The sequence below is a fragment of the Polypterus senegalus genome, chromosome 6 (genome assembly GCF_016835505.1).
Source record: "Polypterus senegalus isolate Bchr_013 chromosome 6, ASM1683550v1, whole genome shotgun sequence".
In the NCBI taxonomy this organism is placed as follows: Eukaryota; Metazoa; Chordata; class Cladistia; order Polypteriformes; family Polypteridae; genus Polypterus; species Polypterus senegalus.
The window spans coordinates 138,386,154-138,401,666 of record NC_053159.1 but is presented as its reverse complement, the minus strand read 5'-3'; the positions used below and the strand labels follow the sequence as shown (position 1 = coordinate 138,401,666).

General features: G+C 40.6%; 2 protein-coding genes across 4 annotated transcripts in view; one reads left to right on the top strand and one right to left on the bottom strand.

Moving 5' to 3' along the window:
• parp14rs3 (poly(ADP-ribose) polymerase family member 14-related sequence 3) overlaps positions 1-7,540 on the top strand; it is a 70,296-nt gene extending 62,756 nt beyond the window's left edge. For all 3 annotated transcript variants that reach the window (XM_039757332.1, XM_039757331.1, XM_039757333.1), the window contains 4 exons: positions 480-1,082; positions 1,209-1,369; positions 2,932-3,106; positions 6,997-7,540. In XM_039757332.1, coding sequence (XP_039613266.1) covers positions 480-1,082; positions 1,209-1,369; positions 2,932-3,106; positions 6,997-7,292 — 1,235 coding nt within the window. In that variant the 3' untranslated portion in view covers positions 7,293-7,540. The remainder of the gene's footprint in view (positions 1-479; positions 1,083-1,208; positions 1,370-2,931; positions 3,107-6,996) is intronic.
• A 3,849-nt stretch (positions 7,541-11,389) lies between these two features.
• Positions 11,390-15,513, bottom strand: part of ubxn4 (UBX domain protein 4) — a 44,977-nt gene continuing 40,853 nt past the window's right edge. The window contains exon 13 of the mRNA XM_039757330.1: positions 11,390-13,019. Within this exon, the coding sequence (XP_039613264.1) occupies positions 12,881-13,019 (139 nt within the window). The 3' untranslated portion in view covers positions 11,390-12,880. The remainder of the gene's footprint in view (positions 13,020-15,513) is intronic.

The window sequence follows — 15,513 nt, the reverse complement described above, 5'->3', positions numbered from 1 at the left end:
AGATCAACTAGGCTCACAAGGAGATTGGCACGTCCCTTCAGTTAGTTGCGTATTCAAAGGCAACCATTTTGCAGATGAGACACAAGATGGCCGAGCTTTATTTTCAGCTGTATGTCATTTTCTGTTTCTATAACACATAATGGCTTGATGTGCGAAATTCCTCCGTTGAGATTTACCATTGCAATATAAAAGACCTGGACAGTTTAAGTGTTTGTACCCATCCATTTTCCCATCATACATCAGCTTACAATTCACATTTTTGTCAATTTCCTTTTAAAACTCCGATGTATTATGTGACTTTTGGTTCGGCCTCTTGTGAATCTTGAATACTGGTAACTTGGTCATTGTACTTGTCCATCCTGTTAAACTCAATGGCTGGCAGAGGCTGAGTGTGATCTGCTCCTACATAAGACCATCACTGTCATGTAATGTAGAAGTGAAACTTAATGCTGGGTTGTGGTTTGTCTTCCCCTGTGCAGGACAGGCAGATGGCATCTCCAAAAGAACACCCGAGAACGTGCCCACTAGGTACCGTCTCAAGTCTTTTCCTATCACCACTGTTGAAGTATATGGTCGTAATAAAGATGACCTCTCAAAGGTAAGGAAATGCATTGATGACCTGATCAGGGAGGAGTGCTGCACCAACACCTTTGATTCCGAATACATTCGCCATTTACTGGGCAACGAACAACAAGAGATATTGACCATGAGTGAGACAAAGCAAATTGAAGTTGATATTCAGGCAAGCAAAATATCCGTCACTGGGAAGCGGGATGATGTGCTAGAGGCTGTTGTAACAATCAATAAATTCCTTCAAAATGCAAAAGAGAGAGAAGCCAGAAAACAGGAAGAAGAAAGAATACAGAAAATTGTCCAATGGGAAACTGTTGGCAAGAAGGAGAAAGTAGTGGAATCGAGCATCAACTATGACTTGGAGCTGGCCTACCAAAAAAAGGAGAAATCCTTCACTTATGAGAGAAAAAGAAAATATTACAATGTGGATCTGGAGAAGATGATACAGACAAATGCAAAGGGAAGAGTGAAGAGAATTCGACGAGTGCCTCTGACCGATCCTGACACAGGTAAGAATGGCAGAATGATCAATCAATCGTTTTAAATGAGATAGAAGATGGACAGAGTAACTTCAGAATGGACTGTCCCACGGTAACTATTATTAATAAATGAACCGTTTACTTTTTTTTTTTCAGCATTAATTGAACTTCCAGAAATGTGGACAGACAAACAGAATCCTTTCAGTATAGTGGTGCTACCCACAGACTCGGAGGAATACAAAAATATCTGCAAAGAATTTATGAAGTCATGCCAGTATTTTATGACAAAAAGCAAAAGAATCGTTCAAGTGGTTCAGGTAGGAGTGAGTGTTCCCAGCAGGAGGCATTCTTCATTTTAGAGCACTCTGTTTCTTTCCCAGCCTTGGTTTTTGGATTGTAGATCCATACCATGAAGGTTCTTGCGCCTGCTGAGACGGCAAAGGCTAAGCACAGAGTGTGACATGTTCATAAAAAATTCATTTTGTTTAAAACATCCATCCATCGTCCAACCCGCTATATCCTAACTACAGGGTCACGGGGGTCTGCTGGAGCCAATCCCAGCCAACATAGGGCGCAAGGCAGGAAAACAAACCCCGGGCAGGGTGCCAGCCCACCGCAGGGCACACACACACACCAAGCACACACTCGGGGACAATTTCAAGTGAAAAGAAAAATCTGAAGCACACACAAAAAAAATAGAATCCTGAAACATCACAGATAAGAAGGTTTATTATTTTTCTTTAATACATTACTACGTAACTAAGTGCGTTCGTATACTGTATATGGTACTGTATACAGTCAGAACACTGTATGCCTTTGTAGCGTGGCACTTGAAAATACACTCTGGGGTTATCTTAGCTACGTCTGAATTATAGCAAGGCAGCAGCTTCGTCTTCCAGGTATGTACTCCGTGGATCAAGGCAAAGCCATGCATTTTATCTTCGCTAAACTAATACTTCATCTTAACTTCGCCAAACATTAACACAGCGAGAATGTCTGTGGGATTTTATGGCCAGTAGGAACCAAACTGGCAGATAATGGGTAGAGAACAGCATGGAGCTGCAGACTGTGCATGACAGAAAACTGCTGCAGTTTGGGAACAGGAGGATGATGGCCTGTTGTTCGTCACAATTGTGGACTCCCCACAGGCTTATTAGTTTCATGAATGCATTTAGCATGAAGGTGGCACCGTGGCACGGTGTTAGCGCTGCTGCCTCACAGTTAGGAGACCTGAGTTTGCTTCCCGGGTCCTCCCTCTGTGGAGTTTGCATGTTCTCCCCATGTCTGCGTGGGTTTCCTCCCACAGTCCAAAAACATGCAGGTTAGGTGGATTGGCGATTCTAAATTGTGCTTAGTGTGTGGGTGTGTGTGCCCTGCGGTGGGCTGGCGCCCTGCCCGGGGTTTGTTCTAACCCTTGGATTGGATCCAGCAGACCCCCGTGACCCTGTAGTTAGGATAGAGCGGGATGGACAATGACGGACATTTAGCAGGTCCTTGTTGATGCTTCAGCAGTCCAACTGATTTGTCTAGTGGTTGCCTATGTCACAGTGGGTATTGCTGCCACCTCATGCATCCAGGAGCCTGGACATGGCCAAGGTGGAACTTGTTCATATCTCCATGGTTTCTCCTCCCACACCCTTAAAGACTTGCAGGTTAGGTGAACTGCCAACTCCAAACTGGCCCTCCAGGTGTGTGCGTCACTGGACTCAGAGCTGCTCCAGTCCTGAAATCTTTTAAGCATGTTGGGAAATGTTAAGTTCATGTTACTCTAAGGTTTTGTAAATACGTGTCAGCCCTCCGAGTCTGTACTTGGCAAGGGTTTAAGAAAAAGCTGAAACTGTTAAAAATCAGATGTTTTTGTAATCCACTTGACTTCTAGATTGAAAGAATCCAGAACAGAGACCAATGGGAGAAGTATGCCGTGAAGAAAAAGGCAGTGGACAGGAAGTACCCCAATGATCAGAATGAATGCATTCTGTACCATGGAACCACCAAAGAAATTTGCCAGAAAATTAATAAAAATGGTTTTAATAGAAGTTTCTGTGGAAGAAATGGTGAGTTGAATTTCTCACATATCACAAATACTTACCTAAGCTAAATGTGGTGCTGGCCTACCATAAACACAACAAATAATCTTTAGTAGAGATTAGTCATTTGACGTATTTTGAACTACTGTGGTGGGGTGCATGAAGCAGAAGCTTAGCAGCATGCAGTGACAGACTGGACAGAACAGACAAAAAAAAAGCATGACATGGTTTACAGACAGCCATAGCTGACCCCTGCTCCTTACAGTTCTGTCCAAATGCGTGTAATACACTCAGTTTATGCAGTCCTTAAGGATTATTATTAGAAAACTAGGAAACAGGAGGACCACCCATGATCAGGGTCCCCAGCCCTGGCAGTTTGACTACCAGCAGGCTGCTGCACTGCATGTTCTCGACAGATCCCAGAACTGCCATTTTCCTTCCTCTGATCACATAATTCATTTGTGTGTTTTGTTTCATGCTCAGCAGATGTTGCTGCTCTTCTTTTTATTTGTGCCATGTCATCTTCTTGATCAGTCTGTCTATGCAATTTGCCTTAAGAAAGACACGAACCTCAATAACTTTTCCATATTTTTTGCTTAACATCATAATCTTTCAAATAAGACCAAGATCAAGGTTCTAGTCCCAGTGGTTCACAAGTAACCACGTAACAGACAGACCCAACATTTTTGATGTTAATGAAATTAACAACAGGTGCACTAGAGAGGCAACAATGAGATGACCCCCAAAACAGGAATGGTTTAACAGGTGGAGGCCACTGACATTTTCCCCTCCTCATCTTTTCTGACTGTTTCTTCACTAGTTTTGCATTTGGCTACAGTCAGTGTCACTACTGATAGCATGAGGCGATACCTGGACCCTACAGAGGTTGCACATCAATACGTGTCATTGCCAGAAGGTTTGCTGTGTCTCCCTGCACAGTCTCAAGGGCATGGAGGAGATTCTAGGAGACAAGCAGTTACTCTAGGAGAGCTGGAGAGGGCCATAGAAGGTCCATAACCCATCAGCAGGACCAGTATCTGCTCCTTTGGGCAAGGAGGAACAGAATGAGCACTGCCAGAGCCCTACAAAATGACCTCCAGCAGGCCACTGGTGTGAATGTCTCTGACCAAACAATCAGAAACTGACTTGATGAGGGTGGCCCAAGGGCCCCATGTCCTCTAATGGGCCCTGAGCTCACTGCCTGGCACTATGGGACTCATTTGGCATTTGTCATAGATACCAGAATTGGCAGGTCCACCACTGGCACCCTGTGCTTTTCACAGATGAGAGCAGGTTCACCCTGAGCACATGTGACAGACGTGAAAGGGTCTGGAGAAGCTGTGGAAAATGCATGACTGGTTTGGTGGTGGGTTAGTGATTGTCTAGGTAGGCATATTTTTGGAGGGACGCACAGACCTCTACAGGTTAAACCACGACACCTTGACTACTATTAGGTATCAGGATGAAATCCTTGGACTCATTGTCAGACCCTATGCTGGTTCAGTGGGTCCTGGGTTCCTACTGGTGCACAACAATGCCAGGCCTCATGTGGTGAGAGTATGCAGGGAGTTCCTGGAGGATGGAGGAGTTGATACCATTGACTGGACCCCACGCTTGCCTGGCCTAAATTCAACATAACCTCTCTGGGACATTAGTGTTTGGTCCATCCGATACCACCAGGTTGCACCTCAGACTGTCCAGGAACTCGGTGATTCCTTGGTCCAGATCTGGGAGGAGATCCTCCAGGACACCATCCCTCATCTCATTAGGAGCATGCGCTCCCCAGAGGTTGTCAGGCATTCATACAAGCACGTGGGGGCCATACAAACTACTGAGTACGATTTGGAGTTGCTGCAATGAAATTTCGGCAAAATGGACTAGCCTGCCACATCATTTTTTCACTTTGATTTTCGGGGTGTCTTTGAATTTAGCCCTCTGTAGTTTGATAATTATCATTACCATCAAACGATGGGCATCTTTTTATTCTGAACACATTACCAGTCCGTATTGGTAGAGAGATCCAGCAGGATGTTTTCCCCTTTGAAATATGATGTGTTTTCAAAGTGTTCCTTTAATTTTTTGAGCAGTTATATATATCTATCAATCTATATCATGCCCTTCATAATGTTTGGGACAAAGGCACGTTCTTCTGGATTTTCCCTTCTGATCCAGTTCTAAAATTACAAATCAAACAATTCAGACGTGATTAAGGTGCACGTTGCTCATTTTCATTTAAGGGGATTTGCATATACTACAGTCACGCCTTGTAGAATTAGTGCAGGCATAAGATAACCTCAGTTTGCTTCTGCCCTTTGGAGTCTGAAGTTTCCATTGTTCAACATGAAGACGAGCTGTGATAATGAAAGTCAAAAAAGCCATTATGAGGCTGAAAACCAAGAATAAAAACACTAGAGCCAATAGTAAAACCTTAGGATTGCCTAATTTAAATGTCTTGAATATTGTTAAGAATAAAGAACATACTGGTTAGCTCAGTAATTGCGAAGTGACTGCTAGGCCAAGGAACACTTCTTTGCTGAAAAAAGAACAATCCTCACTGGTAAACGAAGAGCTCCAAACACCTGTTCGAAAGATCAGAAACAGTCTTCAGTAGCATTATGTGTATGTGTCAGAGACGACTATCTGCAGAAGACTTCATGAACAAATACAGAGGCCACGCTGCAAGACGCAAACCACTAGTTAGCTACAAAAACAAGATGGGCAGATTACAGTCTGCAAAAAAAAAGGACTTAAAAGAGCTTTCAGAATTCTGGAAAAAGGTCTTGTGGACTGAAAAGTCAAAGATGAACCTGCATCAGAGTGACAGCAAAGGCAAAGTGTGGAGATGAAAAGGAACTGCCAAAGCAATGCATACCACGCCATCTGTTAAACATGGTGGTTGGAGGACGCATATCTGCCGCAGGTACTGACTGGCATACTTATCTTCACTGATGATGGGACTGCTGATGCCAGTCACACAATGAATTCCGAGGTGTCTACAAATATCTTAGCTGCTCAAGTTCCAGTAAATTCCTCCAGGCCCGTTGGATGGCACTTCATCCAACAAGAAGATAATGATCCCAAGCATAGCACTAAGAGCAAAAATAAATTCTTGAATTGCTAAGCCAGTTTAAATCCAACTGAACACGCCTTCCATATGCTGGAGAGAACTTAAGGAGACGAGCACCTGAAACATGAAGGAGCTGAAGATGGCTGCATTAGAGGCTTGGCAGGGAAACCCCAGAGAAGATCCTCAGCACCTGAGGTGACGTCTGTGAATCCCACAGAGTATTAAATATGACTGCTTTAATAGACCTGCCATTATCATGTCCCAAACATTATGGGCACCATGTTATTAAAAAAACAAAAAAGTATGCAAATACCCTTAGAATTAAGTCTGCAATGTGAAGTTTGGTTGGATTGGTTTGTACTTTTAAACCGTGGAGCAGAGGGGTAAACCAAGTAAAAATGTGTCTTTGTCCCCAAACACCATGGAGGGCACTGTCCATATCTACCGTGAGAGAGAGCGCCTTATTTATTTATACCGTGTCCCGAGAGCATTGCATTATTTTGTTGTCTGTGTATAGTCCAACAGGAACAGTTTTGGGACCTTTCAAATTTTGTACCACCCAGCTATTGGTTTTTCAATCCATACACGTGTATCTTGTCATTTCCTGCTGCAAAAGAGCACCATCCTTAAATTTTTTTTTGTTGAACTTGATCACAAGGCAGGCAAAGTTTAACTGACGAACGTCTTTAAAGAGGCTCATGTAGACATGGCGGGTATCGATTCCTGCTAGAAAATAAAAATTCAGAACAAAGTTGGAGTTAGTGTGGGCACCAGAAGAAGGCAGTTAGATCGGCTTGTTCTGCTGGCTCAGGCATCACCATTAATGTTCTACTCGTGCTTTATTTTCCAGCTACTAAATTTGGACAAGGGACCTACTTTGCTAAGGAAGCGTGGTACTCTTGTGAGGATCAATATTCAAATCCAGACGAGAATGGACTCAAATACATCTACAGAGCTCGTGTCATCAAAGGGAAGGCTTGTCAGGGTTCTTCTCACCTAAAAGAGCCAAGTCCTGTGAATCCTGGGAATCCAAACTCGGACCTCTGTGACTGCGCTGTGGACAATCTAAATAACCCTTTCATATTTGTCATATTTTGTGATTTTGGAGCATACCCAGATTACCTGCTCACTTTTAAAACTCTGTAAGCTGAGCCTCCTGCTGCTCATTGTAGCTCTTCTAAATACATCATGAAAGGTAACAAACAGTTTCTAGTAAAGAATCTCCTTTGTTAATAAATCACACAGAAAACACCCAAGCTATGAAATGTAAGGGACATGGCATCAAGGCATTAATTGCTAAAATGTAAATTGTACTACTGCCAAATAAACAACAAAAAAAAGGGGAATTGCTGGGAACGCTGTTCATAGCGCAAAATAAAATGTCTCCAAATGAACCAAATCTCTTTGTGAAGATTATTAACAGACCAGCCGGAATGAATGAATGAATCTGTTCATTTGCATTAACGCCTAAGACGTGACAGCCATGCAGTTCAGACTGAAAGGTCAGCCCACCGTCACACACAGTCCATGACTGGAACGGCCTGCTAAAAGACAGCAGTAGAGAAAATGCACATTACCTGCTCTTGATGGTCATGTCTTCAAAAGGAAACGTCACAATGTTTAATTACGGCTTAAAATCCGAATGGCTATTCTTCACTGGTGTAGAATAAGAAAACAGTTTGTTCTTTCCTTTTGCATTTATAAATGAAGAAACAGATTTGGTGACATTCTCTACAGTATTGTGGCTAACAATTGTAAACCATGTATGTAACTCAAGATCTTAGTTAACATCACAGTTTCCTTTTTATCAATCTCGACAAGCAGATCAGTCACAACTCAAACAATTTTAAACAAATATGTTACCGTAAGTAAAAACTTTTAGCTGTCCACAATTGTTAAATAATACAAGATGGCAACTTTACAGTTAAAGCCATTTCAGAAAATGCGTGTTGGCCTTTATTACTGAATAGTCATATTGTACCTTTTATTACAATTGCACCATCTAGTGCCCTTTTTATGAAATACAGTTCATTACTTAATATCTGCACAAAAAAAAAAATAAAGCTACACACACTCTAATGTATTTATTCTCAGAGAATTAGTTCTTAAAATTAATGCACGTTCTGTTTAAAATGCATTAGACAATTGTGTGAACTTGTCAAAGTGATTTAGCTGTGCTGTGTTACTATTCCATAGAACTACAGTATATATTATACATTTCTGTAGTGTTTGTGTTAAAAAGATTACCAAAAAACTGGTAATGGCGCTGTTTATACAACACCTTAACTGACTGAGCCGTACAGCCACATTCTGTTCATAACTGCACAAAAGGAGTGGTGGGTGCAATGCTAGCCATATAAACCATTCTGCTACTTGAGCAAATGTGAAGGTGCAGCAGTAGAAATAATCTCCACCTTCACCTTACTGTCACTTCAAGTTACAGCTACATTTATAAATCACCTTTCCTTTAGCATATGAAACACGGTGTGAATACAGCATTGCAGGAGTTCAAGGAGTTCTCAAGGGTTAAGGATCTTTTAGTGTCATTCCAACATCTAAGTGCAGAAACAAAATTCGGTACTCAGGTCCCATAATAATCCCATTAAAAAAGTAGCCCCTTAACCCAGTAGACTTTGCGACGAAGGTATCCCAGATAAACAATAAATAGAACAAAATAACACTAATACATAAATATAGTAAGATACCTATGGCTAAGATTATTATTACGCTATGCCCTGTAATTAACAGCAAACAAAAAGGTAGTAGCAGTAGTTTAGCACAAGACGACTGAAACAAAATGTAAAGTGTCGTATAAATCACAGTACAGAGTGTACAGTCACATTTAGTGATGACATATTCATTAGTCTAATACACGGCGGTCGAACACCAGGCCTGGAGGGCTGCAGCAGCTACAGGTTTTCATTCTCACCCTTTTCCTAATCAGTGACCAGTGTTCACTGCTAATTCACTTTTTCTGCCCTTCATTTTAATAGCCCTGTTAGACGGATTCAGTCCTCTGAATTGATTCGTTTCCTCATTAAATGGCAGCCAAACAGAAGTGAGATGTGAAACGAGCCGACAGATGACCAGCTAAACTGGGGCTTCAAACGCCAACCAATTTCACTGCAACCAGTTTCTTAATGAGAAACCGATTCTTGCTGTTAATTAAACCCGTTATTTAATTCCATGGTATCTTGCTGCTCTCATTCTGCCACAGCAGACATTTTACCATCCAAATGTGTTGATGACCTGAGAGATCAACCTTAATGAGGCCTTCACTTTTCTTTATTTTCAGGTATTGGTGTGACGGGCACAGGTGAGCTGGTTATGTGGCGGCTCATTTTGTATCTCATTATTTTTTGGCTCTTAATTAAGGAAAAAAACAACTAAGGAGCCGGAGTTTATTTAAAAGAAATAATTAGCAGCAAAAACTAGTCACTGATTAAGAAGATGGTTAGAATGGAAACCTGCAGCCACTGCAGCCCTCCAGGACTGGAGATCGACACCACTGGTCTAATAGCATCCCAGAAGAAGCTGTTCTTTGCCCTGGTAGTGCCAGCTTGTGAGCTGGGGGCACACAGTCCATGTGCAGGATGAGTGACATCTTCCATAATGGAGGAGGCTTTACTTTGACACCTGCTGGTGAAAATGTCCTCGATGGTGGGTAGGCTGCTGCTGATCTGCTGGGCAGATGTACCCACCCATTACAGTGCTCTCCTGTCTGCAGCCAAGCAGCTGCTGTAGTACATCATAAAACAGAAGGTAAGGATTCTCGCTACCACACACTTGAAAAAGGAAGTCAGAATCGAGGGTCACAGACCAGCCCACTTCAGCCTCCTCAAGGTGCACAGGTGATGGTGGACTTTCTCTACCAGATAGGCCATGCTGTAGCTTCAAGAGAGGTCATTTGTAATATTCACACCCAGGGTCTTTAAGCAGGTGACAAATTCAACTTCTTCTCCATCGATGTAAAGGGGGAGACGAGGCACAAGTGTCAGTCCACAACCATTTCCATAGTTTTCTCAACATTGATGGTAAGATTGTTGTCCTTCCACCAACCCTCCACTATAGCCACTTCCATCCTGTATGCCGATTCATTATTATCAGTGACAAGTCCTACCACCGCTGTGTCACCTGCAAATTTCATTATGCGATTGTTCAGTCAGTGAGATATGCAGTCATATGTCATTAGAGTATAAAGCAGGGGGCTCAAAACACACCCCAGGGGGGTGCCAGTGCTGAGAATTATGGTAGAAGATGTAATGCTGTGGATTCTGATTGATTTGCTGGTTTGTTAGAAAACACAAAATCCAATTGTAAGGTACCGAGTTTAATCAAAGGAGGGACACTTTGTTCACCAGCATTTGGGTGATGATGGTGTTAAAGGCCAAGTTAAAATCTAAGAAAAGTAATTTGATGGAGTACTTTGTCTCCAGGTGGGTGAGAGCCAGAAGCTTTTTGATGGGGGGTACACTGTTACATCGATGGTCTGTTTTGAGATTATAGATTATATATTGAGCAGTTGGGAGATTACAGGTGTGAGAGCCACTAAATGGTAGTCATTCAGACAACACACCATGGAGCTCTCTGGGACTGGAATGATAACAGAGGTCTTAAGGCATGTTGGCACAGCTGCCTGAGGCTTTGAGATGGTCTCTGTTAGCTGGTGAGCGCAGTCTTTCAAGACCCTGCCTGGGATCCCATCTGGGCCTGCAGCTTTACGGAGATTAACCTTCAATAGGGACCTCCTTACATCTGCTGCTGACAGGGTGAGGGGGAGCTCATCTGATGCAGGGCTCAGTCTGGTAGTGGAAAAAGTGTTCAATTTCTCAACACAAGCACAGAAGGTATTTATATAGCATCAGGCAGAGACAAGTCTGTTGGGCACTCTGCCTCTTTGCTGTTATAATGTGTGATGTTCTTAATGCATCAGTAGGAATATGGCAGTGTCTTTAAAGAGTGTAGTTGTTTTTGCCCCTTTTATTTCCACCACCAGTTTCCTTCTTGCTGCCCAGAGTGGTGCCTGCATTTCCAGACCCAAAAGCAGAATTCCAAGCTCTCAGTAATGAACAGACCGCTGCGTTCATCCAGGGTTTCTGGTAGTGATGTGTGGTGATTGCCCTGGTGACAGTAACATCCTCAACACATTTACTGATCTAGAGGGCAAATATTAGCACATATTCCTCACGGTTCACAACTCCCCCATGTGTTACTGCTGCATTAAACATCTGCCAGTCAGTACATTCAGAACATTCTGTAGTTTTTATTAAGAGACAATCAGAACCAGCCACATCAAGAAATCTATATATCCTTTTCCATATACAGTACACTTACCCAAATATGTAGCAAAAAAATAAATTTAATGCCATAACTTCATTTCTTCTTCACATAGCATCCTAACTGTTTCAAACTTAAATTCATCACAATAATTATTTCATTATATTCATTACTGTCTCTTTTAACCATAAGAAGGGTCTCTCGTATGAACAACCCCTGCTTTCCCTGCTTCAGCAAGCTGCGACAACAACGGAAAGCATTCCTTGTAAAATTTTCCTTTTTAATATGTTGTTATGGTAAGCCCTTGTGTTATGACAAACTAGCAAACTAGACATCCAGTTTAAGTTACAGACCAATCATGTTTGGGTATAATAGTGTTATTATATTTACTTTTTCCAATTCTTGTGTTTTCATTAAAGCTTTCTCGATTCAACTATAAATGTTATACAACACTAGTAGAAAATATTTTTTCCCCCCAAAACGAGTAATGAAAAACACGAAGGTTCAAATGATAACCAGAAAGCCAACAATTAGTCATTAAAATCTCATTTACACTAATAAACCTAATTAACAAAACAAAACAAACAAAAAAAAAATATGTAGCAGCATTTAAGGACAAAAGTTCCTGTCCATACTCATGGTGTATGCTGTGAGGACATACATTAGATTCATAAAGGTGTCCTGGTACCAAAACACAGATATATGAAAAGATAACAGATGCGAAAAGACAGGCAAGTGAAGAGACAAACATAGCTATGCAGCTGAGCTGTTTGTAGTATTTAATTTAGGAATTACAATGCTGAAAAAGTTTATATTCTTATTCCCTTTGGTGACATCTATTTTATTACAAGAGATTTTAAAACCGCAAATTAGGAGTTCTGGAAAAAAAGGTTAAAAAGAAAAAAAAAAAAAGAATTTTACCTGCAATGAACACACAGATCTGCCCGCATAATCCAAGAATGCAAAGATGTTCTTCAATGCAGTAAGTACCGAGAAAGCAAACGAGCCAATATTAAATGACAGCAGTGTTTTAAATTTAGCATCATTGCCTTCTTCCATCTAAAATATTTAGCTGATACCTTAAACAGATCATATTACCACAACATCATTTGTATTAAAAAGCAATATGCACTATGAAAGTATGAAATTTACCAGTCAACACATGCATAACTGTATCCTAATTTCCTTATGTAAAGGAAAGTAAATACAATTACTGTGCAAGGTCTGCTTATTTTAAATGACAGCAAACTGGCTTAACAGCGTGAAAGGAATTGTACATACTGCTTGATCCAGTTTGAAGATGTCTAGTTATATTCCACCATGCAAAAGAGTGGCTAATAATTAAGTTCCACATCTGTACACAGGCAACAATGCCTTGTGTTCACAGATCTGCCGATATAATTTAATTCAACAGTATTGAGTAAAAAATGTATTGCACAATATTAGGTATCTTTAGACTACATCTGCTGGGTGGAATTCCCATTCCATGTGTTGTTGTCATCCTCATTATCTTCCTGAGTCCTTAATCTATAGATTTTCCCATCTCTTTTAAAATCTTCAGTACGTTTCTCAAGAATTCTTTTTCTCATATTTTCTCTGAAATGGTAAGAAAAAAATAATGAGGTTTTGTAAAATAATTATCTCTTAATTTCACTTATAGCTCATTATATAAAGAACTCCTTTCTCTTTATCTTATCTTAAGACAGAATCTGATTAGCCTTGGAAGGAATTTTCATGGGAATTTTATTTTCAAGTGATTTGAAAGACTTTAAAAAACAATTATACTGTATGTACTGCTTTTTAAAAATATCCATTCAGTTGACTTTCACCTTTTTTGTCAAATAACAGCATCAGTATTTTGGTTCCTTATTCATACATAGGTACTATATCACATGCCTTTCAGAATGCAGACACTCCTGAAAGAGTCATTTTATTTAAGATAAGCTTTTCAATTCATGCTTATATAACAAAAGAGCTTGAAGTACAAGGTATGTATTGTGACAGGCTGCAAAATTCTGGTTCTCTTATTTATTGTCTGTGGCAATCCATTTCCTAACAAAGGACCTGTAAGGAGGGCAAAAGAGGGCCAACCACCAATAGAAGCCTTTATGGGTGACATGATAATTATAGAGTGTGGTCAGTCATAGAAGGTAAGTGGGTATTACAAGAGATTGAGAGACGTTTTACATGGGCAAGGGTGACCATTAGGTTAGTAAAATCTAGGAGTTTGAACCAGGTATTATTGTCCACTTTTTCTTCAGAGCCAGAGTTGGTGGAGAGGAAATATGTATGAAATACTAATTCTGCTTAGGGGTTTGGGAACTTTAAAAAGACTCTGAAAACAATTTGTTGATGTCCTTAACGACATGACATCTAAGGAGGTGGTAGTGGTGCAGACAAAGAAGCGTTGAAAACTAGAATACCACTCAGATCTGCTTCAAAGCGGTTTCATCAGTTTAATACAAAATATAAACATGCTAGCGTAGCAACTCTTGTTTATTAAAACTGGCTTATTGGTACAATGGTAAGTGGGCCTGTTTCGATGTCTTGCATTTACAAACACTTGTTCACTGGATACACTTTACATCCCTCTTTCTTTGCATGTAATTGGCTCTTTTTATTGGACATTCTAGCCCTTACATCAATCTCGCATTGTGCTTCTTGTTGCCTTTTTTCATTGGCCATTCCATACTTCGTTGTACACTGTGCAGTTTACTACTTCACGCTGGCCACACTTGCTATTATTCATCAGACATTCCCACCCTCTTGTGTTCACCGGATGACATTACCCCAGGCAAGAGCACCAACAACAGACATCTTATTCCTTTACAAACATACTATCTGTGCTACTCGTCTAACACAGGTTGAAATCTAAGTAATCAACGCAGACCTCAGCATTAACATTTGCAATGCACCATGCAATGCATGTCTTTGGTATATGCCATTTATTATAGGATTGTTAAAAGCAGTGTTGATGTTTATAATATGCCTTCTATTATAATGAGAAATGCAATGCAATTTATTACTAAAACCTGTTATGATGCATCATCTTTTGGAATGACAGAGGCACGGCAATGGGACAGTCACACAGACAGCCAAACTTCTTTTATTAAGGTGGACTAGCTGTGCTAGCTGTCCAAGATGGGTTGAAATCTAAGTAATCAACACAGCTCAGTATTAAAATTTGCAGTGCACTAGCATTGCATTTGTCATCCCAACAGATGGCATATCGCAAACAATTTTAATAAAATGCATTGCTACAAATGTTTGATGCGCACCATCTATTTGGATGTCAAATGCAATTTATTTTTTATTACAACAAATAGCCCTTGTTTTTGATACACCATCTGTTTGAATCAAAGAGATGTAGCTAGCAGATGGAGGACACAAAAATACAGACACTTGACCTTCCACTAATATAAATGGATAGAGACTGTACTGTATACAGTTATGGTGCATGCCGGATACTTGATTCTTTTTAATGCATTTCTTTAATTCACAAGAACACACACAGTGATGCTAAAAAGTATGTAAACCCTTTGTAAATGTTTGTTTCTGCATAAACCTGCTAAAACTAGATAAAGAGAACCTAACTAAACAAATTAGAATATCTGTTTATTCATTTGAGGAAAACTATATAATGTCAATGTCACATATTTCTGTGCAAAAAAAGTATATGAATCTTTGCTTTCAGTCACTGGTGTAAACTCCATGTGCAATAATAATGTCAGCTAAAGGTTTCTGGTAACAGTTGATCAGCCTTGCACATAAGCTTGGAGGAATACAAGCCCATTCCTCCACATTTCTATAGAATTAACGTTACAACTGTGACTTAGCCATTCCAAAGCATTAAATTTCTCTGCTTAAACCATTGCTTGGTAGAATGACCTGTGTGTTTAGGGTCACCGTTTTGCTAAATGACCCACATTCTCTTGAACTTCAGTTCACAGACAGGTACCCTGACATGCTCCTGTAGAATATGCTGCTACAACTCAGAATTCATAATTCCATTAATGATGGCAAGCTGTTCTGGTCCAGAGGCAGCAAAGCAGTCTCAAACCATGATCCTGCCTTCAGCATGTTTCACAGA